Raw genomic sequence first — 25,140 nt, forward strand, 5'->3', positions numbered from 1 at the left:
GGCCGCTCCCGGAAGTGGGCTTCCCCTGCTCCGAAGCGGGGCGGCTGGGTCTGAAACTCGGGTCTTGGCAACCGTGGCGCGGCCCGGCCCGAGAAGCAGGGGTGAACTGGGCTGCCGCCATGGCCGGGAGCCAGGACATGTTCGACGCCATCGTAATGGCGGATGAGAGGTGGGTGGTGGGGCGGTCGACTGGGCTGTAAGGTTTTTTATCTACCGTCCTGTTTCCTCTCAGCTGGTCGGATCCGTTCGGGGCGGCGCGCGTGCACGAGAGCGCTCTGTGGCCCTGGAGGCAGTGGGCATGTGTGGGGCAGGGAAACTATTGTTCTCCTTTCCTCCTCGCCGCGGGGGCCAGGCCCTTCACACCGCACAGTCGGGCGCCACGTGCCCAGCTGCTCCTCCGGGCCCGCCTCCCGGGGTCAGGGGCGGCCCCGAGCATCTGCTCGGCCCGATGCCTCCCTTCCTCCAGGGACGCCCCGTCGTCGGGTGAGACAGACCTTTGCCATCTGGGAGCTGCCGTTTCTCCTTGTTCTCTAATCGTAGGACATACGGCAGTATTCATGGGCATGCCGATAAATGTGTCAGGCGTCGTCCCTTTCTCTCCAGAGCCCTGGGGAGCGTTTAGGGCAGTGAAAGGGGGGAGTTGCGAGTTGCTTTGTGCCTGTCTTCCAGTGCCCCGCCCACAGGAGACAATCAATAAATGTCACTTAAGAAAGCGACTGATTCAACAGTCGCTGACATTTACTTAGCACTTACTGTGAATCAGACACTGAGCTAAATGTTCTACCTCAGTTGCCTGTGTCAGCCCTACTTATGAGGTAGATCCCATTATTTTCCATATTTTAGAGATGGGGAGGCAAAGTCACTCCCCAGGGTCACACAATTAATAAATGGAGGTTATACACCCTGCCTCATAAGTTGCTCCAAGAAGCTCCCATCTTTGGTACCTGTGGGTTAAAATGGTGCCAATTGCTGTTGAGCTCCAAAGTCAGTGTGTTTATTAGACTTGGTGCACCACAGTCATCCTTTGTTTTGTGCTGGTGATCTAATGTTGTTTCTCTCTAATGCAATACCCTGTATATATGGCAGAGTTTTTGAACCATTTGATTGCTTTAATGTTACTTACAGACTCAGAATGTTGGCTCCCAAACTGGGCTGCATACCTGATACCTAGGAAGTTCTGAAAAGTAGATTCTGAGACCTTGCTCTAGAGAACAAGGCTCCTAAATTTCTATCTTTAAAATTTCCTGTTCTGGTACTCCACCAGATTGGGAATCACTGATTTAACCCATGCTTCTCATTGTAGAAAAGGAGAATTTAGTGTTAAGAGGTGTAGTGACTTGCTAGAGAAGAGACTTAGTGGTAGAGCTGGATAGGAACCCATGTCTTCCAATTCTTGAATTCTCTGCTCTTTCTACTATACCTTGCCTTGTCTTGATGGCTCTCGGTAATATGAGAGAGAAAAGGTTTTCCAGAAAAAATACTCTTTGCTTTTTATGTGAGTATATTTCTTTTCTGTCATAGATTTCATGGGGAGGGCTACCAGGAAGGCTATGAAGAAGGCAGTAGTTTGGGGATAACTGAAGGAAGACAATATGGCACTTTACATGGAGCCAAAATTGGATCTGAGGTAAGTGAGAACCCCCTGTGTAAATGAATCTGTTTCACTTGGAGTTTATGCTTTGCTTTGATGTTCAGTTTGATTGAGCCAGAACTTCAGGCCTCTTAAAATTGCAAGACCGTTGTTTGGAGTTAATAGACAAGATAGGATGTTGATGGAAAAGTACCCTTAGTACAGAACCGGCAAAGCATTTGCTGTATGGGCATAATGAAATCCTACAGGCTGAAGAATGATAAAAGAAGCCTTCAGGAACCTTAAATCACACTTGGCGTGTCACGAGGCTGTCTTGTGTCTTAAGCCAGCTGAATCCTCAACCTGAAGAATGAGTGCCCATGTGATGTGAAAATATTCCGTCTATGTTTACATTGAAATTCCATGAAATCCATAATTTTTCTTTTGTTCTGCTCACTGTCTTAGATTGGCCTTCATTTACAGATTATTGGTTCCCACTGGCAAAGTCTGAGGCAGTCATGACTATCAGGTATCTATTGCAGTGAAACAAACCACCACAGAATATGTGGGCTTATAACAGTTTCTGAGGGTCAGGAATCCTGGAGTGGCTGAGCTGGGTGGTTCTGGCTCACGGTCTCGTGAGGGTGCAGATGAGAGGTCAGCAGGGGCTGCATCATCTGAAGGCCCGAGTGAGGCTAGGGGACCAGCTTCAAAGACAGCTCATTTACGTGGCTGTTGGCATGAGGCCGCTGTTCCTCACCACGTGGATGGCTCCACAGGGCTGCTTGAGCATTCTCACGACATGACTGGTTTCCCGCTGAGAGATCCAAGAGAGCAAAGAGGAAGCGATTGTATCTTTTACAACCTAGCCTCAGAAGTCATACGCCATCCCTTCCTCCAAATTTTCTTGGTTATGCAAACCTCTCTTTTGTGGTGTGGGAGGGAATGAGGCAAGTGTGCAAACCCAGGGGGTGAGGATCCCTGGGGCCATCTCGGAGCCCAACCACCCCACTGATGACTTAACCTCCTAATTTCCACTGCCTGATGCTCAGAAGGTGCTTCCGGAACAACAACAAGAAGTACCCTTGCCCTTCATCCCCACCTTTTGTTTTGGGAGCATAGTAACTAAAAATGTAGCTAGTTGCTTACTAATTTCACTCTTCAATATTTTTTCATTTCACAGATTGGGTGCTACCAAGGCTTTGCTTCTGCATGGAAATGTCTCCTCTGCACTTGCGCCACTGAGAAAGACAGGTAGAGTTGGAGACTTTCTTTTTCAGTGTGTAGTCCAGGATTTCTGCTCCCCAGTTTACTGGGACCTAGGGTCATTAATCTGGCTGAATCTCCATTTCCTCATATGTAAAATGGAGATGATAATATTGCCAAGCTTGAATGCCATTAGATTTAAAGGAACTGATACATAGAAAGTGCCAGGGCACATTTTAGGTGCTCGGTGAACACTGGTTATTATTACTTCTCAGAAGAGTTCTCCACTGCCCCAGCCTCTTCACTGGGGGCATCAGGGGCCCAAGTGACTTTGCGATACCCTGATAATAAAGTGATACTAAATTTGCTTGTATCTTCTCGCTCATCTTTCTTCTAAATTGATGATGAACAGATGACGATATTCTTAGTGTGGCTGAGCTTCAGAAATGTCGATTCCGTCACCGCTTTTTTTAATATCAACTAAGTTTGCTAGTGAGATAATGCATTTAATGTGCTTGAACTTGTAAATGCTCAGTAACTGTTAGCTGTTATTTGAATTATTTCTCTTTTAACCTTTTTATACTCTTCTTACTGTGCACTATCCTCTTAAGCCCCTCGCGGCCCTGCTTCATCCACCTTCCTTCTTAAGCTGGAAATGAAGATCTTAAAATAAAAGGCTCATGTGGTCTGGACCCTCTCTCTGCTGCTTGTGGGAGCTGGAACTACTCTTCTTAGGCTGCTGCTCCCCATCCTTCTGATGCCTGGTGGCTTTGCCAACCATGGGGAGTGGGTACGGTGGGGTGTGAGTTACTGCAGATAACCGAGCAGGGGAGGTGGTATTTCCCTGTCCATGTGACTCACCGTTTTCTTTGAAATATTTTGAATTTCTAGAATATGGACTGTACCTCCATTCACATGTAAGCACAAGGGTGCTTTTTTTTTTTTTTCTTAATTTAGTGTTAATTGAGATTGTTCACGTACCAGTCATCCAAAGTGCACCATCGATTGCCCACGGTACCATCATACAGCTGTGCATCCGTTATTCCAGAAAAGAAAAACAAAAAAGAAAACTCAAATCCTCCCATACCCCTAACCACCCGCCCCTCCATTATTAACTCATAGTATTGCTGTAGTACATTTGTTACTGTTGACAAAAGAATGTTAAAATACTACTAACTATAGTACATAGTTTGCAATAGGTAGATTTTTCCCTATATACCCCACAAGGGTGCTTTTGCAGCTGAGTGTGGGTGATTTTGAGATTGCCTGCTCTTCTGGCCTGTCCGTGTTATTGGTCTACTCCCTCTGTATGAGCAGTTGGGAGTTGACCTTATTCTCTTGGTGCAGAGGGGCACTTTGGAGGATTTCCCTGAGGACTCAGAGGGTGGGATTTCCCTGAGGACTCAGAGGGTGCAGCCCGGAAACTCGAGAGCCTGTTGTGACGGTGGGTTAGTGGTGAGTAGCCTGTACTGCCACTGGGTGGCAGGCAGAGCCGAGCTTGGCTCTTGTCCCTGGTCAGCTAAAGGAGAAGGAGAAACCACATCCATCAGTGTTTCCCCTCACTCCAGAGCCTGCCAGCACGCAGAGAAGTGCTGCCTGTGGGTGTGAATGGCCCTGCACCCAGAATCTGGCTAGCCCTTGCCCCAGAGCTGGGGTTTTCAAACTTCTTAAAGCAGCTAGAGGGGCAAGTGCTTTGGTTGACAAAGGACTGGTCAAGACCCACCTTGCACCCCCACTCCCACCCTCCTTGGACCACAGCTTGAACGCCTTTATCTTGAAGCAATGGCCCATAAGAGTTTTGTGCTTTTTAAGTGAGTGCAATTTTTTTTAATGGTGGAGGACTGATAGAAGATCTGCTTTTTTACTTTCCCAAGTGAGGATGTTAAAAAAACCCCTATCTTCTACATTATCATTCAGTAAAATAATGGACATTTGAAACCCAAAGAAACCCTGGAGAGCCACAGCTGAGACTAAAGGATGGTATTTTCAATTGAGTAGGTTTAGCTTTTTGCTAAACTCTATGAGGCACTGCTTTTTCCCTTTCTCAGCAGCCTGGTGGAAACCTACGGCAGACCCGCCTCTGGCCAGGGCCAGCCCTGGGGGTCTGGTGGCCTCATTTTTGCCCCGTCAGTGGGAGGCCGTCACACCCGCTGCATGTGCTCAGTGTGCTGGTCGAGCCAACCGGGTGTGTTTGGAGTAGCTTCACCGATGAGTAAGCAAAGAATAAGTTGCTACTTGCTAAGTTGAAAATGGGTGATATTCTTCAGATCACACAAACGTGTAGGCATTTCCCACAGTTTGGCATCTGCCACCAGTCTCCCTGGAAACCGTGGTGCTTTGATGCTGTAATTAACCTGTTTTGACCCCTCACGATTTTGTATGCCTTCCTTGACGTAGCCTTCGCGCTCCTGGTGCGCGCTGGTCTGCCACTGGAAACCGTGTGCCTCTGGGGGCCCCAGGTACCAAGTGTGAGCACAGACTCGGAAAGTCTTAGTTGATTCGTATTAGTGTTGATTCATCCTAGGTGTAAGTTCTTCACAGTTGCCATTAACCACACCACACTCATACATTGTGTTAATTGGGGGGCATTGGGTGGCATGTATTTTACACATGGTTTTTCTGTAAGCCCACAACTTCCCGAACTAAAAAAGTAAAATTCCCATTAATCACATATCTAGAACATTCCTTTCGGATGGTCAGATGTGGGTGAGGGGAGTCATTGGGACCACTTGTGTGTTACTAAAAAGACCCCATCCTACCCAGGTGTGTACATGCATGGGTTGTTTACAGACCACTGGTAAGAGCACCTATTCTGTCCTAGGTCCGGGATTTACCTGGCTTGTTTTGTCTTCTGCAATCCTGTAGGTAGCTGCTATTCTCCCCTTTTTATAGGTGAGGACACTGAGGCTCAGAGAAGTTAAGTAGTTTGAGGCCTTGCCAGTGGCCTTACTCCAGGTGCCTGGCTCCCGAGCATGGGTCCTTTTTGCTGATCCATGTTCCCCCCACCAGCATGAAGCTGTGTCTTCCTTGGCAGGGGACCCAAGTGCCACACTGTGGGCTGACTCCTGCCCTTGAGAGGGAAGGGCTTTGGCTTCCCTGCAGCTTAACTCCCAAAGGCTGAGAGTATGAGGTGTCTAAATCCTGGAAAACCCTTAAATCCAGAGGAAGCTTGTTCTGCTCCAGCTACGCTCCCTCTTGCCTCATTTGTCAGTTTCCTCATTGGCGACTTGGAGAGCTGGTGGCTGGAGTTCTCTCTCTGGGTTGTCACAGCTGCTCAGCTCTGGGGCTGTGGATGGGGCCTGTCTGAGCATCTGAGGTTGGGGCCCTGGGTGTGGACAAATGCACGTTGCTAGGAAATAAATATTATTTAGTGCAATGAAAAAAATGAATCATCCAGCTTAGGAACTAAGGTATTCTCAGCACACCCATTGCTTTTCAGTAAGTGGTCGGCGTTGTTGTTACATGAGTTGATCCATTGTGTACAGAGGACTGAAGTCTTTATTTCTGTGCTTACAGCAAAAAGATGAAGGTCTTAGAATCCTTGATTGGGATGATTCAGAAGTTCCCTTACGGCGACCCTACTTACGATAAACTTCATGAAGACTTAGACAAAATTAGAGGAAAATTTAAACAGGTTTGTGGAATGTGTGTTGTTTCTTTCTGGCAGGAGTGCCTGACTGTGGGCCTCCTGAGACCGAGCTGGCCTGCTCCTTTGGGTCCCCTCTGGGCTGCATGCACCACGTGAATAGGCAATAGTGGCAAATAATGTTTGTGTCTCAGTGTAGGCAAACTGAAAACAGTCCCAAGAACAGGTGTTCAAACTTGATAAAGGGCTGGAAACCTAGACAGGAAAAGCAGCTGCTTAAGTTATGTTCTAATTTGTGAGTAAAAAGATGCAAGATTTTAAAATGCCGTCTCCCTCTTTTTTTTTCTTTTGTGTTTTTAGCTTTGTTCATTACTTAATGTTCAGCCGGACTTTAAAATTAGTGCGGAAGGTTCTGGACTGTCATTCTGAGGTTGACGGATGAACAAAGACGAAACAGATGTCCGTACGTTAAGGGTTTAAAAATGTGATTAAAGGCAACACAGTGATGGGGCATTCATGTCCTGTGGGGAGGACTTCCTGCCCGTGAGGTTTTTGGCCTGTGTTGCCCCCGTCCCCCTGGGGGCCTCTTGCCACAAGCCCATCCTTTGTCACGCTCTGTCTGCTCTGCCGGCTGAATGGTCCTGGCAGAGCCTTATGAGGCCAGGCACTGCTGGTCCGCACTCTGTTGGCTTCCTGGCCCTCTCCAGCAGGGCAGGCCTGGCTGGTTCTAGACTGGGGAAGGTTCTGGAAAAGCTCACCACCCAAGCTGGACTTAGCATGCAGAGGAACATTTTTTTCAGAAATGAGAGAGATGTGCTGACATGAAGTAAGTTAATGGGAAGTAGTGACAATTGCTTTGACATTTATGGAGCCTTACTCTTTGGCAGGCATTGTGCTAAGTGCTCCCCAGGTTTGATTTAATCTCTTTGGTAGCATTGTGGTGGGTATTATCCCCATTTTACAGATGAAAAAGTGAGACCCAGAGGCACTGACTGGCTGAAAGGCCCCAGTCACAGAGGTGGGTTCTGCAACCCCCACGCCCATGTCTCTAGCCCCCACAATGTGCCACCACTGCGAACACACAGGTTGGCACGGCACAGAGTTGGGGCTCCGTGCCCTGGGTTCTGGTTTACATAGGTAGAATCTGGTTCCTGCCGTGCTTTGTGGTGCTCTGGGGCGTTCGCTGTGGTGGGATTACAGAGGTGTCTGGTCAAGAGGAAGCGGGGCTGGCCTAATCCCGGGAAGCCTCGAAATGTGCTTCACACTTGTCCTCCGAATTGGGGTCTGGATTCTGCGGCATTAAAAACTTGGCTCAGAGGGAGAATGTTTGGAACCAAAGGCTCAGTGTTGGGCTCCTGGTACACGGGCAAAAGCTTTTGGGGGCTGGTATTTGGGACATAGCCGTCTTCCTTTTCACATGAGTTCTGTCATCTGTCGGCACGTACGAGGCACACATGTCCACAGGGAGGGCCAGGTCAGCAGAGGGTCAGCTGGTCCTCGCTGAGTTCCAGGGTTCTCTGGGTTCTCGGTCACATGTGATGCCCCTCCCGTGGGCATGCCCAGGGTGACGGGCGGCTCCTGGCACACTGCACTGCCCCCACTCCTGTTCAGGAGGCAGGTCTGACGGCTGTGAGAGATGACTGAAGGAATCACCTCAAATCCACTCCAATTTATGTTTTGTAATTGTCCTGGAGTGCCACTGTGGGCGGATTGTGGACTGTGAAGCGCCCCAGTCAGCACCAGAAGAACTGATTGCGAGCCCAGTCGGAGCCGTGGGCCTCTTCTTGCATCGCCTTCGGTTGACCTTGCCAGGTGCCGTGGAAGTCAGGGATGCAGACGCTTCTGTTTCCTGAAGGACACGACTGCGGCGCTGTCCTCTAGCGTGTGCCTCGCTGTTGTCTGCTCCTCAGCCAAGGCCCGGGGGCCTGGCCTGCTGCCCTGTCCTGCCTCCCTGACGTCTGGCTCGTGGGAGGTGAAGTGACTCACAGAGGTCGCGACCTTTAGATGGTGGGAGCATAGGGGTTTGGCTCATATTTTCCTTGGTGGATTTTATGTTTTCTAAGTTATTTGCAATGGTAATGTCTTCTTTTTGTAATTGGAGGACAAAATAAATAATGTATTTTAAAACGAAAGGCTGCCAGGGACTGTTCATTATGACGCTGTATCCAGCCACCTCATTCCTGAACACAGGTGTCCAGAGGAGGGCATCCTGCCAGCCACCGTCTCATTCCTGAACACAGGTGTCCAGAGGGGGGCATCCTGTCAGCCACTGTCACGCTTTCTGTCACATTTTTGCCCACGTGACTCATTGACATAGTGTCCAAATCCTCACATATGGAGAATGGTTCCCCGTGATGTTTGGGACACGGTCGGTTCCTGCTGGCCTGGCCCCAGCCACAAAAGAGCAGCTCTAACTGACCTCCCCTGCACCCCACTCCCAGCCAACACTGATCCCCACATGCTGCAGTGAATTTGTCTTCCACCCCTCCCGAAGGCACTGATGGACTCTGCTGGTGTCACCGCTCTGCTGTCCTAAACAGATGGGCCCCTAATTCCCCCCGTTATCCTGGTCATTAATGAAGGAGGTGACCCAGGAGACAGGGCCCTGAGCTGTGAGTGACTGGTCAGAGGAAACAGGGTGCTGCCTATGTTTGTTCATAACGGGGAACCCCTCCTAGCCCCACAAGTTAGGTAACTTGTCTCCACCACACAGTGAGGGGTTCCTCTCGGCCAGTTAGATCTGTTTTCCAAGAGCAAAAGTCACTCCTTGTTCGTAAACTTTCCAGAACTCGTTCTTTGTGGCTGCCCCCAGCACTGCCCGGCTGTCCCTTGGTGGCCCCATCCAGACGGGGCTTTGGCTGCATCTCGCTGTTGCCTTTTACCAGCCAGGCCGGGCGAGGGGGCTCAGGTGCCAGAGTCGCTGCCTTGGCTGATACCTGAGAGAGTGTGATCCGTGTTTCCTCTGGTTTCTGCCGCTGAGTGTGGTCCTCCAGGGGGAGCCAGTGGGCACTGTGTCTGTTCTTCTGACGGGGTTTATTGAACACCTGTTTCCAGTGTGTGTGCTCCCCCAGAAGAGCAGGACATGCTCTTTGAGAGCTTGGACAGGCCCCTTTCTCTGGGCCGTCATGTGCCTATGGTCTAGACCCCCTGGGCATGGCGGGCGGGGGGCTTCCTTGGCCACTGCAGAGGACAGGTGGTAAGGCATGTGCACCTCAGAAAGATGCTGTTATCTCAAGACACAAGTGGCCCAGGTAGCACCTCCCCACCTTGAAAGGCTGCTGCCTTCTGAGGGGGCCGGCTGGCTCCATACAGGGCACAGAGACTGGGTCTGTTGGCAAAGGTCAGCCAGCGCAGTTGTCTTCTGGGAGCCACTGCCTGCGGGTGCTGTCGCCCTTGCGACTCAGGACCGGGAAGATGGGTGGGCCAGGCAGCTTCTCCACATCCGTCTGGTCACATCCAATGGCCACACTGCTTCCCAGAGTGTGCCTTGGAAAAGGCCTGGCCCAGGAGTGCCACGGGCTTCACCCCGGAGCAGAGCAGCTCCACACACATTCTCTGCGGGTGCGCGGGGCCAGGGAGAGTCACACGTTGGCCCCGTGGGGTCTCCCCACTGAGAAAGATGGGTGTGTTAAAAATCATCCATCAGTGACTTTGCCAATAGCTCCCACCATTTTGTTTTCGATTTTATTGAGATATATTCACACGCCACACAGTCTACCCATGGTATACAATTGCTGGCTCACAGCATCATCACATAGCCATGCACACATCCCCATGATCAATCTTAGAACACTTTCATTACTCCAGAACAGAAATAAGGATAAAAAAGAAAACCCAAATCCTCCCGCATCCCTCATTCCCCCCATTGTTGACCCATAGTATTGGGGTAGTAAATTTGTTACTGTTGATGAAAGAATGTTAAAATATCACTGTTAACTGTAGTCCATAGTTTGCAATAGCTATGTTTTTCCCCAGATGCCTATCTATAATTTTTTTTAACATCTGTAGTAGTTCATGCAAGAACTTATTTACATATATGACTTTAACAACCACTTTCGCCTATAATATGGCACTATTACTTATAAACCCAATAATGAACTACCAACAGCTCTATCCATTCTCAAACATTTCGGTTCAACCTTGTGAACAATTCTGTACATATTCTGTAACCACTCCCCCTTCTCTGGCTTCTGGCTATCTCTAGGTACCCTGTATTCTACATTTTAAGACTCTTTGAGCTTATATGTTCTGGTTAGTTCATATTAGTGAAATCATACAATATCTGTCCTTTTGTGTTTGGCCTATTTCCCTCAGTACTATATCCTCAAGTTTCATCCATGTTGTTGCAAGCTGTAGGACTTCATTCCTTTTTACCATTGCATAATATTCCATCGTATGTATAGACCACGTTTTGTTTATCCCCTCATCTGCTGATGGACTCTTGGATTGTTTCCATCTTTTGGCAGTTGTGAATGATGGTGCTGTGAATCTCAGCATGCAAATATCTGTTGGTGTCCCTGCTTTCAGATCTGGGTATATACCGAGTAGCGGAATTGCTGGGTCGTAGGGCAACTCAATATTTCATTTTCTCAGGAACCACCAAACTGTCTTCCACAGCGGCTGCACCATTTTACATTCCCACCAGCAATGAATAAGTGTTCCTATTTCTCCACATTCTCTCCAACATTTATAGTTTCCTGTTTGTTTAATGCAGCCATTCTTATAGGTATGAGATGATATCTCATTGCAAGTTTGATTTGCTCCCACTATTTATATTGGTAATATGTGTTAAATCTTGAAAAGTTAGGAAGCACGTGCGCTCCAACAGTTAAGAATCTTTGAAAAGCAGGTGACAGAAAACCCCTATCAAACTTAACCATAAAGAACAGTGATTGGCTTGTGGGACAATTGACAGTCAACTTCAGGAGAGGATTGATCCAGCAGCTTATCCCGAGGCTGTCCTCCCGCCAGATTGGCCTTATGCTCAGGCTGCCCCCCACCCCACTCAGGGCAGCAGGACGACTGGCCAGTCCCCACTCTCAGACTCCTCTGCCCAGTGGTCCTAAGGAAGAGAGTGGAACACTGTCCCTTCCAGAAGCCCCAGCAAACATATCCTTGAGGCTTGTTGGCTCTGATTAGATTTCACCCTATCCTTGAACCCGCCACACTTGTTGGGAGCTTGGGATATGCTGTTGGGTTTGAGCTGATCTGGCTGCTGTTGACACTAGGAGGGGGGATCAGAAGGCAAACCAAAACCTGCACATTTTATAAGCCTAAGGAAGAAAACAAGCATGGCCAGTGGCATTCGGGCGCCTCTGCCCCCAGACTCGGGCCAAGCACGTAGGGATGACGATGGTTATATTGATGAGAGGAGAAGGACCTTCCAGTGCTGACAGCCTTTACCGAGCAGTTACTGTGTGCCGGGTGCTGGACTACGTGCTTCCCACATGTGGAGCCAGAGGGAATCCAGTCACTGAAGAGATTTACTGAGCCCCTGTTCCCTGCTGGGTGTTACTGCAGACACTAAAGATTCGTCAGCGAGCAAGATAGACACCTTACATTCCTGTGGGCACAATTACCCCCATTTTAGAAATGAGAACCCAGGCTCAGAGAGGTCCCACAGCTCAAAAGCTGCAGAGCTGAGCCCCACCCGAGGCCTTTTACTCCCAAATGTGTGCTGGGCGTGTGCGGGGACGCCTGGGAGCTGTCTCCTCACACCGCAGCGATCACAGTCACCCTGACATCCTCTGCCAGCCTGACTGCAGGGGCCGCCGGCTGGAAGCCTTGGACTCAGGCAGGCTTGGCTTTGGCCCTGGGCCCCCTGGACAAGGCAGGGCTCAGAGCTGTGTGCTCTGGCCTTTGCGTGAAAACAGCCAAGTGAAGGCCTTGTGCCTTTCCTGTTTCAAGCTCATTCTTGAAGACCTTGTGCCCTTTCTCCTCTGTGAGGCAGCCGAGCCCAACAGCAGGAGTGCAGGCTCGGGAGTCCCAAACCTGGCCTCGGTCCTGGCTGGGCCACATCCTCACTGTGGCATCCTGGCTCGGTTCCTTCTGGGCCTCAGTTTACTCATCTACAACAGGTGTCAGCAGACGGCCAAAGGTTGGCAGCCCAGGTCTGGCCCACCGCTTGTTTTTGTAAATAAAGTTTTATTGGCACAGTCACACGTGTTTATTTAACCGCGGTCCATGGCCACTTTCTGCTATGAAGGCCGAACTGAGTAGCTGCAAGAGAAGCCATATGGCTGCAGAGCCTAAGAGATATTTACTAGTTGGCCCTTTAAGGAAAAAGTTGGCTGGCCCTGACCTAGAAGAAGGCAATAATTATCCCTTTGAGAATGGAGGCTCCAGGAGGGCAGCGCAGGGTCTGTCAGCAGATCATCGGCCTGGAACCCAGCCTGCCGCCCACCCCATGGGCTTGTCTCCAGGATTAGGGAGAAGCTGCTTGTTCAGCATTTAGCACAATGCCTGGTGCACGGCGAGTGCTTGGTAACCTTGACTGTCACCATCCCCTATGAAATGAGGGGAAGGAGAGGCGCCCCTGCCCTGCTTGGGGGGGGGGTTCCAGGGCACCGAGGGGCCCTCCTGCTGTGACCATACCAACTGCCTTAGATGAAGACACAGTGAAAGGAATAAAGGACCTGCGGTCTTTGGCCTTGACACCCCCCCACCCCATGGCCCCTTGTGAGTGGTGGTGACAATGCCCCCGGGTGCTGGGCCTCAAGGCCAGCGGCCCTGGAAGCCACCCGCCCACTTACCCGTCCTCCTGCCATTGTCTGCCCGGCCAGCGTGCTCGCCGCTGTGGGGACCCGGCAGGCAGGACTGTGGGAACGGATTAGAGTTCCTGGGCTTTCTTTCCTCCGCTCCCACAAACTCTTGATCAAAGACATTCCTGGGATGACAGAGCTCTGCATGTGCAGGGGCCTGCCCAGCGTGCGGGATGCACAGCCTTGCCTCCGCCACCCCCATGCACAGAGGTGACCCCTGCGCACAGACGTGCCCCACCCCGTCCCGAGCACAGATGCATCCCCCACCGCATCCTGCACACATACGTGCCCCCACCCCATCCCGCACTCAGATGTGTCCCCTCCCATCCTGCGCACAAACACGACCCCCACGCACAGACGTGTCCCTGTCCCTGACCCGTGCACAGATGTGTTCCCCACCCCGTTCTGTGCACAGACGTGTCCCCTGCCTCCGGTCTGTACACAGACGTGCCCCCCGCCGCACCCTCCCACGCAGACGTGCCCCCAAGTGAGCAACGTCGCAGCCAACCTGCTTTGGGGACTGGTTTTGCCAAGAAGGTGTTTGGGGTGTGGGGTGACCTCTGTCGCCATAGGCAGGAGGAGCCTGAGAGCTGGGCCCTGGCAGATATGGGACCTCCCTGGCCTCGGACGTAGGGCAGCGAGGCTGTGGGTGATGGTGGCCCCCAGCGAGGCCCTGGCTCTGCTTCCTGTGGTCTCCTGAGGCGCTGCTTCCAGGAGGGTCTTGGGTGGGCACCGCTTGCCTGTTCTTCCTGGGCTCACCTCAGTGTCCAGGTCCGTGCTCTCTGACCAGCTCCTGCTCATTCTCCCGAACTCAGCACAGGCCAACTCTGCCTGGCACCTGCTGCTGCACCCCCAATTCTCAGCACAGCATTGTCACCCCCAGGTCAGACAGGGCTGCCTCTCCGCCACTCAGCCAAGCTAGGCCTGTGGAGCCCACCAGAGGGCTCCTACTTCCTCAGCACCCACTGTTGGCCAGGGTGGGAATAGTCGGGGGCGGGGAGCAGAGACTTCCATCCTCAGGGCGCTCACAGCTGGGCAGGCGGCGGAGAGGGGCTTTGAGGGTGCAGTGGGTGAACAAACGTAAAGCTTGACATGGTTATGAGTCGCCCAGCCCCAAGGGGAGGCGAGGCTGGGAGGGACGCTGGAGGAGGGACCCTGGGCCCCAGCCGAAAGCAGAGGCACAGCCCAGGAGGGTTCTGGGCAGGGAGCGGAGGGCAGGTGGGCGGCCTGGAGGCGGGGGCTGGGGCCCCGATCCCCTGAGCAGCAATGGGGTGGAGTGGGAGGGTGGCAGCAGGGAGAGGGGACTGCTTGAGGCTTTCCTTACCGCTCGGATGCAGGAGCCAGACTCCCTACCGGGGAACGGGGAACGGGGCCTTGCACGTCGGCACCTTCCAGGGCCTTCCCCATCACCCTGAGGGGACATCAGCTGGCCTGAGAGGTGGCTGCAGGACCCAGCATGGTCTTGGGTCTCACTGCCCAGACGGAGAGGGGCCTAGCTCTGGAGCAGCCCACAGGCCATCTCGGGTCACGGATGGAGAAACTGGCCCTCGAGGGAATTCCCAGCCCCTGCTCCCTCCTCGTCCTGAATCCTCTTGAGCACCTGTGGTTGTGAAGCCCACCTGCATCCGGGCCAGCCCCCTCCGGCAGCCTGCCCTGCCCTCCGTGCCCGTAGGCTCTGCCCTCCCGTCCCTGCTCCCCCTGCCTCCGAACCCCCCACTCTGCCTCCACCTATCACGCTCTGCCTCCTCATCAGTACATCTTCGCCTTTCAACGGTGCCATCCCGTTAGCCTGCAAATAAACCGTGTCTTCCACCATAAGAGATTAACCCCACACCCACCGAGATGGCTACTGCTAGAAAAATGGAAGACAACAAGCCCCTTGCTTTGCTGGTGGGAATGTAAAATGGTGCAGCCACCGTGGAAAAGTTTGGCAGTTCCTCAGAAAGTTAAATTACCACATGCCCTATGTATTACCATAAATAGAATTACCATATGACCCGGCAGTCCCACCCCTAGGTATATATCCAGAAGAGCTGGAAGCAGGGACTCGGACAGATATCTGCACCTGGCTGTTCACAGCAGCATTTATTCACGATAGCCAAAAGGTGGCAGCAACCCAAGTGTCCATCAACAGACGACTGGATAAACAAAAGGTGGTACATCCAAAAATGGAATATTATTCAGCTATAAAAAAGGATGACGCTCTGAAGCATGTGACAACACAGATGAACCTTGAAGACACTGTGAGTGAAATAAGTCAGGCACAAAAGGACAGACACTGTATGAGTCCCCTTCAATGAACCACCTAGAAGATGCAGGGTCATGCAGGGCGGGTCCCTGGGGGTGGGGTGGGGAGCTGATGCATAAGGGGTACAGAGCTTCCGTTTGGGGTAATGAACGGTGGAAAGGGCAGCAGGACACTGAACGTGATTCATCCCACTGAACTGGATGCTTTGGAGAGGCTCAAATGGGAATGCTTATGTTGTACAGATGTGTCCACTGTAGGAAAAAGAGAGGACTGAAGACTCAATTAAATACACGATCCTACACTGAATCTTACAATGGAAGAGAAAACGCCCAAATGGACCTTATTGGGAAAGCTGAAAAAATTGGAATACACGCTCTAATCTTTATGTCAGTGTTCAATTTCCTGAACTTGATAACTTTACTTCAGGGGGCTGCGTAAGTGAATATCCTTTCTTTGGAAATACACGTGGCACTACAAAGTGTTCAAGGAGTACGACGTCTGTAACCTACTCGCAAATGTTTAGAAAATAGGTAGAATGGTATAACAAATGTGGCTCAGTGTGAAAATTGTTGGATCTCTGTGTCTGGGTTGGGGGGTACGTTGGAGTTCTTGTCTCATTGTCCCAGCGCCCTGCAATCGTGACCACTGGCACCCGATGATGGGCAGAGGGCAGGGACCATGTCCCATTGTCCTGATCCCCAGCCCTGGCTCTTCTGCCAGACTCAGCAGAGGCTTCCCGGGCTCCGGCTGGGATGCAGAGTCCAGCCTGCGGCAGGGAATACTCACCAGCCAGCAAGGCTATTTCAGGGCTCTGGCTGCCTCTCCGAGCACCTGCTGGGTCCCTGGGGGCAGGACCCTCCCTCACAGCCCCCTCACATGAGCCTGGAGTGACCAGGGAGGCCAGAGGTGCCCTCCTCCACACTCCAGCCTCCGGGAAGTGCTGGCACCCCTGGAGAACCTGGTCTTTCCCAAGGATGGTCTCCGGGGATCATTCCAGAACAAGGCAGGTTCGCCACAGTAGGTGCTTCAGAAAGGCTGGCGTGCTCTGTCCCCTGCACCCTGGACTCACCTGCATGGTGAGGGCAAACCAGTCTCCTGCTCCACACAGGAGGGCCCGAGGCTCTAGAAGAGGGCAAGACCTGGGTCCCTGGTCTACAGCCTCTTTCCCAGAGTGCTGACCACTGCCCTCCACCCTGGGGCTCGGACACCAGCCTGGCCACGTGCATCTGACATCACAGGTTAGTCACAGGTGTGACACGAGGCCTCCTGGGTTGCCAGCCCCGTCTCCTGCGGCCCTCACTGACTTGGCCCTGCACCAGGGCTGTGATTCACCCAGAGCAAACAGTAGTTTACGCCAGAAGGGGTGTGCCAACGCTCGCTCTATTTATTCTTCTATCTGCAAATACCTGGGAACGCAACCGGCAGAGGTGTGGGTGGGCCGGGGGGGCCGCTGGCGTCACGGAGGCCAGAGCTGTTGTCTTCTGTGGTGAGGTGGGCCCACCCGGCCGTCCTGCTCCCCTCTTCTGAGGACCCATAGGGGTCCAAGTGTCCCCCCACCCCAAGTCTGGAGCCAGTCCCAGCTGGGTATCAGGTGCTTTCAGATCATAAGCAGCACTAGTATATGCTTCTCCACCAGGGTGATTGTGCCTCCAGGGGACAGTGGTGATGGCTGGAGACATTCCAGCTGTCACCCTGGGGGAGGGTGACCCTGGCATGCAGGGTGGAGGCTGGGAACCCTGCCCAACACGACCCAGGCCCCACGGAAACAAACAGGCTACTGCACTGGGGTTTTACCAATTTTATTTCTAGCCTTTCCACGTTCATCTTTTGTTTTCTGCTGGAAACGTGCTGGTGACCCATCTAGGGGCAGGAAGCAAGTGCCCACGGGGGTGCACAAGCCCGGACCCAGCTGCCCACCCACGGCCTCTGCAGACGGCGGGCCCCGGGCAGGGGAGCTGGCAGTGCCCCATGGACCTGCCGCCGCCTTTGGCCTTCAACACACACGTTCCTCGAGCCGTCCACTCCAGCCTCACCTCATCTCTCTGGACAGACCGCCCCGCACGGAGCCCGCTTGGTTCGGACACAGATGCCGCAGCTGGAATGGTTCTGAGGTAAGTGTAAGCAGTGTTCCTGGGGGTGGGGCGGGGGCGCGGGGTCCCAGGCTGCCAACAGCCTCCAGGCACTTGGGACGTGGGCACATCCTTTGGGTTTGGCCGTGTGTGCCAGCAGACCCGGGCACACAGGGCCGTGGGTGGCTTCGTGGGGATGTGGAGTCTCTTTAAAAGCATGACACGGTGATGAACAAAACAACAGACTGACCACTGGGACATCACAGCAGATGGTAACGCCCCCAATTTAACAAATTCCAGAAGATTCCAATCGTCCCGAATGACAGAGTCCTGAGGATACAGCACTAAGGCGGCATGCAGGACGCCAAGTCTTAAAATATCAATGCAACTCTCATAGCTAAATGCAAAGAACAATACAGCTTTAACAATTAGTAGGATGAGAAATCTAGGACCCAGTGAAGAATCAGCGTAACAGGCGGAGAAAAGGACACGCCGAGGCCCGGTCTCCGGTAACGCCTGCCTGGGTAACAGGGGATCCGTCTGTGGGTCTGTCTGCTGAAGCAGGAGGCCGGGGTCAGGCCGAACCTGACCCCGTGGACCTACACACGCACGACTAGGTGAAGCATGAGGTATTGTGAAACAGGAACCTTTTTGGAATAGAGCAGTAATCACATTAAGTCAAAATTGATCACATTAAAAAAAAAAAATCTACAAAAAAAAAATTGGTATCCGTAATACAATTTTCTCTGAGAAAATTAAAATTCTAGCACATGGCAGTACATGACATCATAAAACAAAAAACTGATTCTCGATAGCAGCAAAATGTCGTGAAAGAGATACAGAGAAGCGTGTGAAATTGTTTCCAAACCATGCTGGGAAGTCGTCGATAGCAGCGCAATAAAAAAACACAAAGCTGCAGCCTGTCTGCAAGGACCCCTCTCCGCGCATGCCCACCCTCACATGCTCTCTCCAACCATCAGCCTCAACGTTCTTGTCACTTCCCTTCAACACTTCTAAAGAATAATCACAAAAACGTACAGACCACGATGTGCAAATTGTCCTATCTGTTGCTAAATTTCTCTTAAAAAGGATGGGATGGGATAAGAACTTCAGAACTGAACTTGTTTTAACCACACTGATTTTTCCACGTTAGCTGATGTCTTTGGAAAATGCCAAACAGGGCCAAATCCATTTCTTGGTTTGGTTTTCCTGATTTTTTTTTCTGCGTCTGTAAGAAAGACCTATCTTTTCCCAACCATGTCAAATCTGCAACATCAAAGGCAGAAAAGTTTGTGGGTGTTTTTAAATCAAGGGGAGACTGCATTACTTTATAAATCATACTGGCCTTACGAACATCTTCTGCAATAAATATTCTTTTTAGCCTTAACTATAAATTATATATTTTTAGTGTTTAAAACCTTCAGTTGTAAAACATCTAAAGGTAATCCTTAAGCTATGTGTTCTCTAGGCAAACCTTTAAGGCCCTACTTTCAAACACCAGTTGGCACCAAAAGGATTTCTAAACTTCAGCTTCTCTACAGAAAAGGAAAGGAACATAACCTGGCAATATGAAAATGCAAATTTTTCTTTCAAAATTATCCCTTCACTAACACCACCCTGACGTGCACTTGCTTTGCAATCCTCTTTGCACACAAGTACGTGACTATTCCCAAACCATTCCATTGAAAAAAAAGTTGCCCCCCCCATGATATAAACAAAGATTTCCTAGAACTACTGGACTGAAAGTGCTTTGAAAATGGAATGGTTTTAGAATATGGAGGGGGGAAAAAAAAAAAGCTATGGAATTAACCTAGATGTGGGCAGACTGCGAGTCCGTTTGGGTGAAAAAACCAGCGTTTCATAAACAGGTTAACTACAAAAATAGGAAGATTATAAAAATAGAATATATTATGTGGCTATTCTGCTTTCTCTTTCTATTAGCGCACGGTGGGAGTCGAGCTGGCCTTTCCCAATTCCGCCATTCCAGTTGGCACCGACAGGCCTCGGCAGGGAGACTGATCGAGAACGGTCAACCCGCAGGCCTAAAAATTTTAGGAGGGTTCGTGACGATGCCGACCCCTACGCCACTCTAACCTGGGGGGGGGGGGGCTGTCACAGCAACCATTGATAAGGTGAAGAGGTTACACGTCTACCTACGAAATCAAATAAACACGAACAAACGAATTATAAAGTGACTACATGCACGAGCAAGCGAGATTACACAGATGTCTACCACAGCGGTAAAGCTATGCTTTTTAGGAAAAGCACAAGAGTATGTTTTTCTATCTAAAACCCTCTTCTACTTTAAAAATGGTTTCTTGGATTTTTCTAATTTTTTTTTAATGTTTTTATGCTTTTTTTTTTAAAAACACATAATCAAGTCTAATTTAACCCTCCCCTGGAAATGGTTCCTTTCTGTTAATGCCTTTTCTATTCTAATAATACAGAGACACAAATATTAATATAAGAACTAATCGATTATTGGGGCATGGAATCCTCTATTTTTGTAGCACGACCCTCCCCCCCGCTGCCACCGCCACTCAGGGTTATGCAAATACTATTTTTCCTTTTTTTTTTTTTTTAAAAGACAGTTTTTGGGGTAATTTTTCTCATTCGCTCAAGTCATAGATGGAAGGGAAGAGAGAACACAGGAAAAAAAAACAACCAACAAGGAGAACGATACTTTCCCTTCTGGTCGCGACGTGTCCCCCGGCGACGAAGCTGGTCCGGCTGGGGAGCACCCAGGCCAGGACGCCTTCCCGGGGCGGGGGTACCTCCCAGGCCGTCGGGGTGCGCCCTCAGATGCTCACGTCGCGCACGTCGGTGGGCGTGCAGGACAAGTCCAGCTCCTCTTCAGTCTCCGCCTCTTCCTCGGCCGCCTTGGGGTCCAGGTTCTGGCGTGCCTGGCGCAGGCTCGACTCGAGCAGGGCCTCGATCTGCTCCTGGCAGGCCCGCAGGCAGTCCTGGGCGAGACGGCGCGGCTTCAGGGGCAGCCCGTCCTGGCCCCCTCCCAGATGCTAGCGTTTCCGGACCCCGTGCCCACCGCAGAGGGACGTGGGAGCTGTGGCCCCAAACCCTGGGAACGCAAGGTAGGGGGCCCCCAGCCCGAGGAGCCCGCACCGGGACCGAGTGACCGTCTTCCGCCTGACCCCCTGAATGCAGACCCCAGACGGCCGCCTACCCTGTCCCACAGTCCCCAAGAGGGCCCTGGTCTCCAGCCCCATCAGACCAGGCCCGGAAGCTCCTGGAGCTGAGCCTTTTTCGACCTGACCTCCGCTGTGTGCGGGCACTGCGGCCGGCCCAGCCTCCCCTGTTCAACCACCATCAAAAGCGTCAGGGCGACTGAGGGCGAATGCTGGGTGGCCTGGGGACCCGGCCCCCTTTACCGCCCCCTCCGTCCTCTCCTCTCTCCTGCAGGACGCAGCAGCCCCTCAACCCGCCCACGGCTGTAATGCCCACACCCACCACTGGGGGGCCAGCATGGAGGCAGAAAGTGCTGGAAACCGGCAACTCTGCCAAGCTCAAGCCCCAGGGTAAGGTTTCCCCTCAGTCAAGACCATCCTGCATTTCCACCAGGGTCTCAGCACCCAGCGGCCTCTGCCCGTGTCCACTAGGGGCGGCACTTGCCCCTCGGTGGCCTCAAGGTTCCCAGGAGGCCTCCCCCTCAGGGCTTCTAGAACCCAGCAGAACCTGGAAAACACAGACCTGTGCCTTCCCCACCAAGAACAGGGCTCAGCCACCCCCAGGCTGCTGCCCACCAGACACGGGCCCAGGCCAGGGTGTCAGGTAAGCGAGTCCTTGGAGCTGCCTGTGTTCCTAGAGCTCTTTGCCTTTACGGGGAGCGCGAGGAAGGCAGCAGGGCAGGTTTGATAAGCCCCGTTTTACAGGTGAGGAAACTGAGGCCTGGATCTGCAGATGCTGAGCTCAGCCTTCAACCCCCAATTCCAGGAACCCCTCATTCCAGTCCTGAGGCCTGAACTGCTGCTACGGCCCAGCTTGTTCTTGAGCTCCAGGGCCCCCATTTCCACCTCTGCGCAACTCCACAACCCCACAGGCTGCAGGCCTTGCCCACTGGTGGGCCAGATTCCTGTGTCCATCTGCCCCGTCTGACCAGGAAAGCCCCTGGTGAACCCTAGTGCTGGGCCCCTCTCTCCCAAGATCACCCGGCCGGGCCTCTGGGTGAAGAGAGACAGGCAGTTACCAGTGTGTCCCGGGGTGTAGACACATGCCCACTCTCTCCACCAGAGACAGCCACCATGGATGAGCCCCAGCTGCCCTCCTAGTGGAGAGCCCACCCCGGGCTGCCTGGCAGTGCACACGGGTGGAGGCCGCCGAGAGTTGGGGCCCGAGCCCAGGAGCAGGGGAGGCAGCTGCAGCCCACCCAGCTGGGGATCAGTGGCTCCCAGCAGGCAAAACCCACCCATCCTATGGAAGGGACGATGCAGTCACAAGGCAAAAACTCACTGAAGCCTCCACTGCCACCGGCCTGGGTGCAGCTCCGTCCTGACAGGATAACTCAATAGCCCAGTTCAGCCTCAGTTAACTTCCCTGTCATCTGACTTTAGATCTGATCACCACAAAGGATATCACGGGGAGTGAGGCCTGTCTTTTGGGCCATTTTGTTGCTGGGCTTTGCCAAGCCTCAGTGGTGTCTCTGAGCAAGGCCCCGTTTCCTTCCCCCCGGCACCCCCCCACCCCTGGGTCGGCACCCACTCGGGCCACCCTCTCCCCGGTAAGCGTGACGTGAGCTCCGGGACTAGGCATGGCGAGGAGGGCCCCCCGGCTCTAGGAACCCCGAGCAGCCGAGTGGTCACCCTCCGCCAAAGCTCTCCCTTCCCTGCACCCCACGGGCAGATGGGGCTCCAGCTGGGCCCCCCACGTGTGCCGGGGTCGACCACCACAGGGCAGCCCGGGCAGGCCCACCTGGCCTGAGCCCTGGGGTGAGGTTGGTCCTGAGGCTGACCTCTGACCCCCCAACTTCTCTGGGATAATTTGGTAAATGCCACAGACCCCTGTAATTGTTATTTTAATTCTGCCTTTTAAAAAAGGAAAGAATTGGGGATAAAACAACTGGCATCTTTAAGAAGAAAGAGACAGTGGGCTGGGGGTTTAAGGGCAGTAGCCTCTCAAAGGGGGGCAGTAAAAAAACGAGGTTGTCTCCATTTGACTCCTTGTCTCTTTCGACCTCACAGGAGCCCTTTTGAAGCCTCCATTTACTGACCATCCACATTGTTACCCAAACAAAGCTCAGCCGGGCCCCAACTCCACAGATCACTGACCCAGACGAGGGGCTGCGGCCCCTGCCCGCTCCGGCAGCCCCAGGGGGACGTGGGAATCCGGTTCCCAGCGGCGCCCCCCATGCAGGCGGCTGAAGCCCGGCCGCCCGGTTACGGCGGCACCAGGAAGCCCCCCGTCCTGGACCCCCAGGGACGGCCACTCACCGGGTCACACTTGATCACCCTGGAGAGGAAGCGAGTGAGGCGGTGGTAGGAGAGAGAGCCACTGGTGCTTCCCAGATGCAGGCCCTGCACAGCGGCCACCACGCTGCCCGCCGCCACCATGGAGGGCGGGTTTGAAATGAACTTCACGTCTGCGGACAGGAGAGGGGCAGGGGGTGTGTGTGGGCTGACACCGTGCACTTGGGTCAGCACAGGGCCCCTGAGGCCTCATGGGGTGGGGGCACCCCCCAAGCGTCCCCTCCCAGTGATGGCCAGGCCTGGGATAGCAGCTCGGTGGGATGGGGGGCACACGCGCCAGCTGCGTGGCTGTCTGAGGTCCTCTGCACACTCCTGCCCTCGATGCTAGGAAGGGCCATGGCTGGGGGCTCGGGAATCTACAGCTAACGGGAAAATGGAGCAAAAAACCCGTCAGCTTCAGCAAATTAAAACATCAGAACAAGAAGTGGGTCCTGGGGAGGGGCCCTGGGAGACTGGGGGGCTGGCCAGAGGGGACTTCACACTGAACGTATCATTTGGTCCTAAAAGTAAAATAAAGGCCTTAAAAACAGAAGCCAATGCAAACCCACAGCTCCGTGGGTGTCGTCTGTCTTGGTCCTTTGCCAGGAGGCACCTGAGCCCACACCCCTGGCCAGGGACAGGCACTGGAAAGAACCGTGCAGCTCCCGCCAGAAGGGACAGCCCTTCTCGGCAGCCCACTCCCCTGTCCCTCCAGGGGACTTTCACAATGACCTGGAGGACGACCGAGGAGAACCCAGCTCCACGCCAGGCCTTCTGCTCGTGCTGCTATCGCCCGGGCTGGAGCGAGGCCTTCTCTGTGACACTGCATGACAATTCTAGCAACCGACCACGTCCCCCAAATCAGGGACGAGTGCTCGGTGAACAGCAATGGTTACTGTACAGAAACCTCTGGAGGCCCGGATAGGCAGGGATCACGGCCAACCAGAAAAGGGGGCTCCATGTTCTGCCTTCCCATGAACCAGGGCCGATGGGGGCACAGCCCCTGCTCCACCCCCAGCTGAGGCCTGGCTCTGCCCCCCCAGGCCAGCTGGGGTGCCTCCCTCAGGAAGCCTTTCCCCTCCCTGTTGGCTTCTTGGGGACCCTCTGGCACCCACCCACCTGGGCCTGCTTCCAGATGCCAAACCTGGGGCTCACTTCTATCTGCCAGCACAGCAGTGCTTCCCACGGGGGCCCCCGTGTGTCTGCCCCAGAACCCTGGCTGTGGGGCCTGGAGTGCCTGCTCTTCCCCTAAGGGCAACAAAAGACCCACGGCCACCTTCATGCCCTGGTTCTGGAGGGGGACGGGTGGCGATGACCTTCAAATGGCGATGCCATGGCCCACCACCCCAGACAAGCGCTGTGGGCTACCTTTATGTCCCCTCAGTGAGATATTTTTGGTGGTGGGGGCTACAGATTTCAGCATATTGGGGGGCCCCTCTGGGCTGCAGCAAGACACCCATGATGGAGCAGTGTGGCACCTTTGTCAGCCCCATCACCTCACCTGATGCCATCGAGAGCCCGGGGACAAGAAGGCTCGGCTTAGCTGAATGGGCACGGATGGGCATAAAGGGTGAGGGGCCCCATCACAAACCCCCACCTGAGGCTTCAGCCCCGAGTGTAATCAACCTCCGTGTCTTTAAAGCGTGAGCGGGGCAGCAGCGAGGGGGGCTGGGGGGAAGGCAGCCACCCCGAAAGGGAGACAAAGCTGGCTGCTGGGCCCTGGGAGACTCAGAAAGGCCGTCCCTAACGGGGTGCACCCCCTCCCCTCTTCGAACAGGAGCAATTCCACCCTGTCTGAAAACTGGGGGCTGTGAATGAAAATCTCTCCATTGAGACAAATCAAAACCACACATGGAAATCCCATCTGCAGGGGCCAGAGGGGGCGGCGTCTTCTCAGGGGGCACACGCAGAATGGTGTCCCTGGGGCTAGCGTGTCCCCACTGGAGTGCACAGTGGTTGGGGAGGCCCTGCTGGGCACGCTGCCACCGGGTCTTACTCAACATCGGGTTGTGCGGTGCGGGGTCCATGGGCCGCGGCCATGGGGCAGGTGGCTCACCGGAGTTAGGGACGCTGCTGACCGTCGCCGAGGACTTCAACTCAGTCATGTGCCCCCTTCCAACAACACTGGCAATTCCCTTGCCTAAGCTATTGCAGAATGATGGGCTCTCTGCACACGTAAGACAAATCCAGCCCTGTGTGCAACATCACACACATGTGCAGAGGCTAAGAACCCCTGGTCTGTGG

General features: G+C 53.3%; 2 protein-coding genes and 1 long non-coding RNA gene across 4 annotated transcripts in view; 2 read left to right on the top strand and 1 right to left on the bottom strand.

Moving 5' to 3' along the window:
* On the top strand, window positions 1-17,487 carry LTO1 (LTO1 maturation factor of ABCE1). Of its 2 annotated transcripts, none has more exons than XM_037838455.1 (5): window positions 1-169; window positions 1,522-1,627; window positions 2,754-2,824; window positions 6,293-6,410; window positions 17,181-17,487. In XM_037838455.1, the coding sequence occupies exons 1-5, from the start codon at window positions 120-122 to the stop codon at window positions 17,484-17,486; spliced, it is 651 nt and encodes a 216-aa protein (XP_037694383.1). In that variant the 5' UTR covers window positions 1-119; the 3' UTR covers window position 17,487. The 2 variants fall into 2 exon arrangements, with proteins under 2 accessions (XP_037694383.1, XP_037694384.1); XM_037838456.1 differs by lacking the exon at window positions 17,181-17,487 and adding an exon at window positions 6,723-8,494.
* CCND1 (cyclin D1) overlaps window positions 17,155-25,140 on the bottom strand; it is a 12,549-nt gene continuing 4,563 nt past the window's right edge. The window contains exons 4-5 of the mRNA XM_037838454.1: window positions 22,882-23,030; window positions 17,155-20,403 (exon numbers count right to left, since the gene is read on the bottom strand). Of these exons, the coding sequence (XP_037694382.1) occupies window positions 20,239-20,403; window positions 22,882-23,030 (314 nt within the window). The 3' untranslated portion in view covers window positions 17,155-20,238. The remainder of the gene's footprint in view (window positions 20,404-22,881; window positions 23,031-25,140) is intronic.
* On the top strand, window positions 20,358-23,342 carry LOC119536009. The gene is made up of 3 exons (XR_005217339.1): window positions 20,358-20,529; window positions 20,858-20,973; window positions 22,633-23,342. It is a non-coding gene; the product is annotated as an uncharacterized LOC119536009 (long non-coding RNA).

The sequence above is a fragment of the Choloepus didactylus genome, chromosome 6 (assembly GCF_015220235.1).
Source record: "Choloepus didactylus isolate mChoDid1 chromosome 6, mChoDid1.pri, whole genome shotgun sequence".
NCBI lineage: Eukaryota > Metazoa > Chordata > Mammalia > Pilosa > Megalonychidae > Choloepus > Choloepus didactylus.

Coding starts and splice junctions, on each gene's coding strand:
- LTO1 (XM_037838455.1), top strand. CDS start 120: ATGGCCGGGAGCCAGGACATGTTCGACGCCATCGTAATGGCGGATGAG. Junction 170..1,521: donor ATCGTAATGGCGGATGAGAG/GTGGGTGGTGGG, acceptor TTTCTGTCATAG/ATTTCATGGGGAGGGCTACC. Junction 1,628..2,753: donor GAGCCAAAATTGGATCTGAG/GTAAGTGAGAAC, acceptor TTCATTTCACAG/ATTGGGTGCTACCAAGGCTT.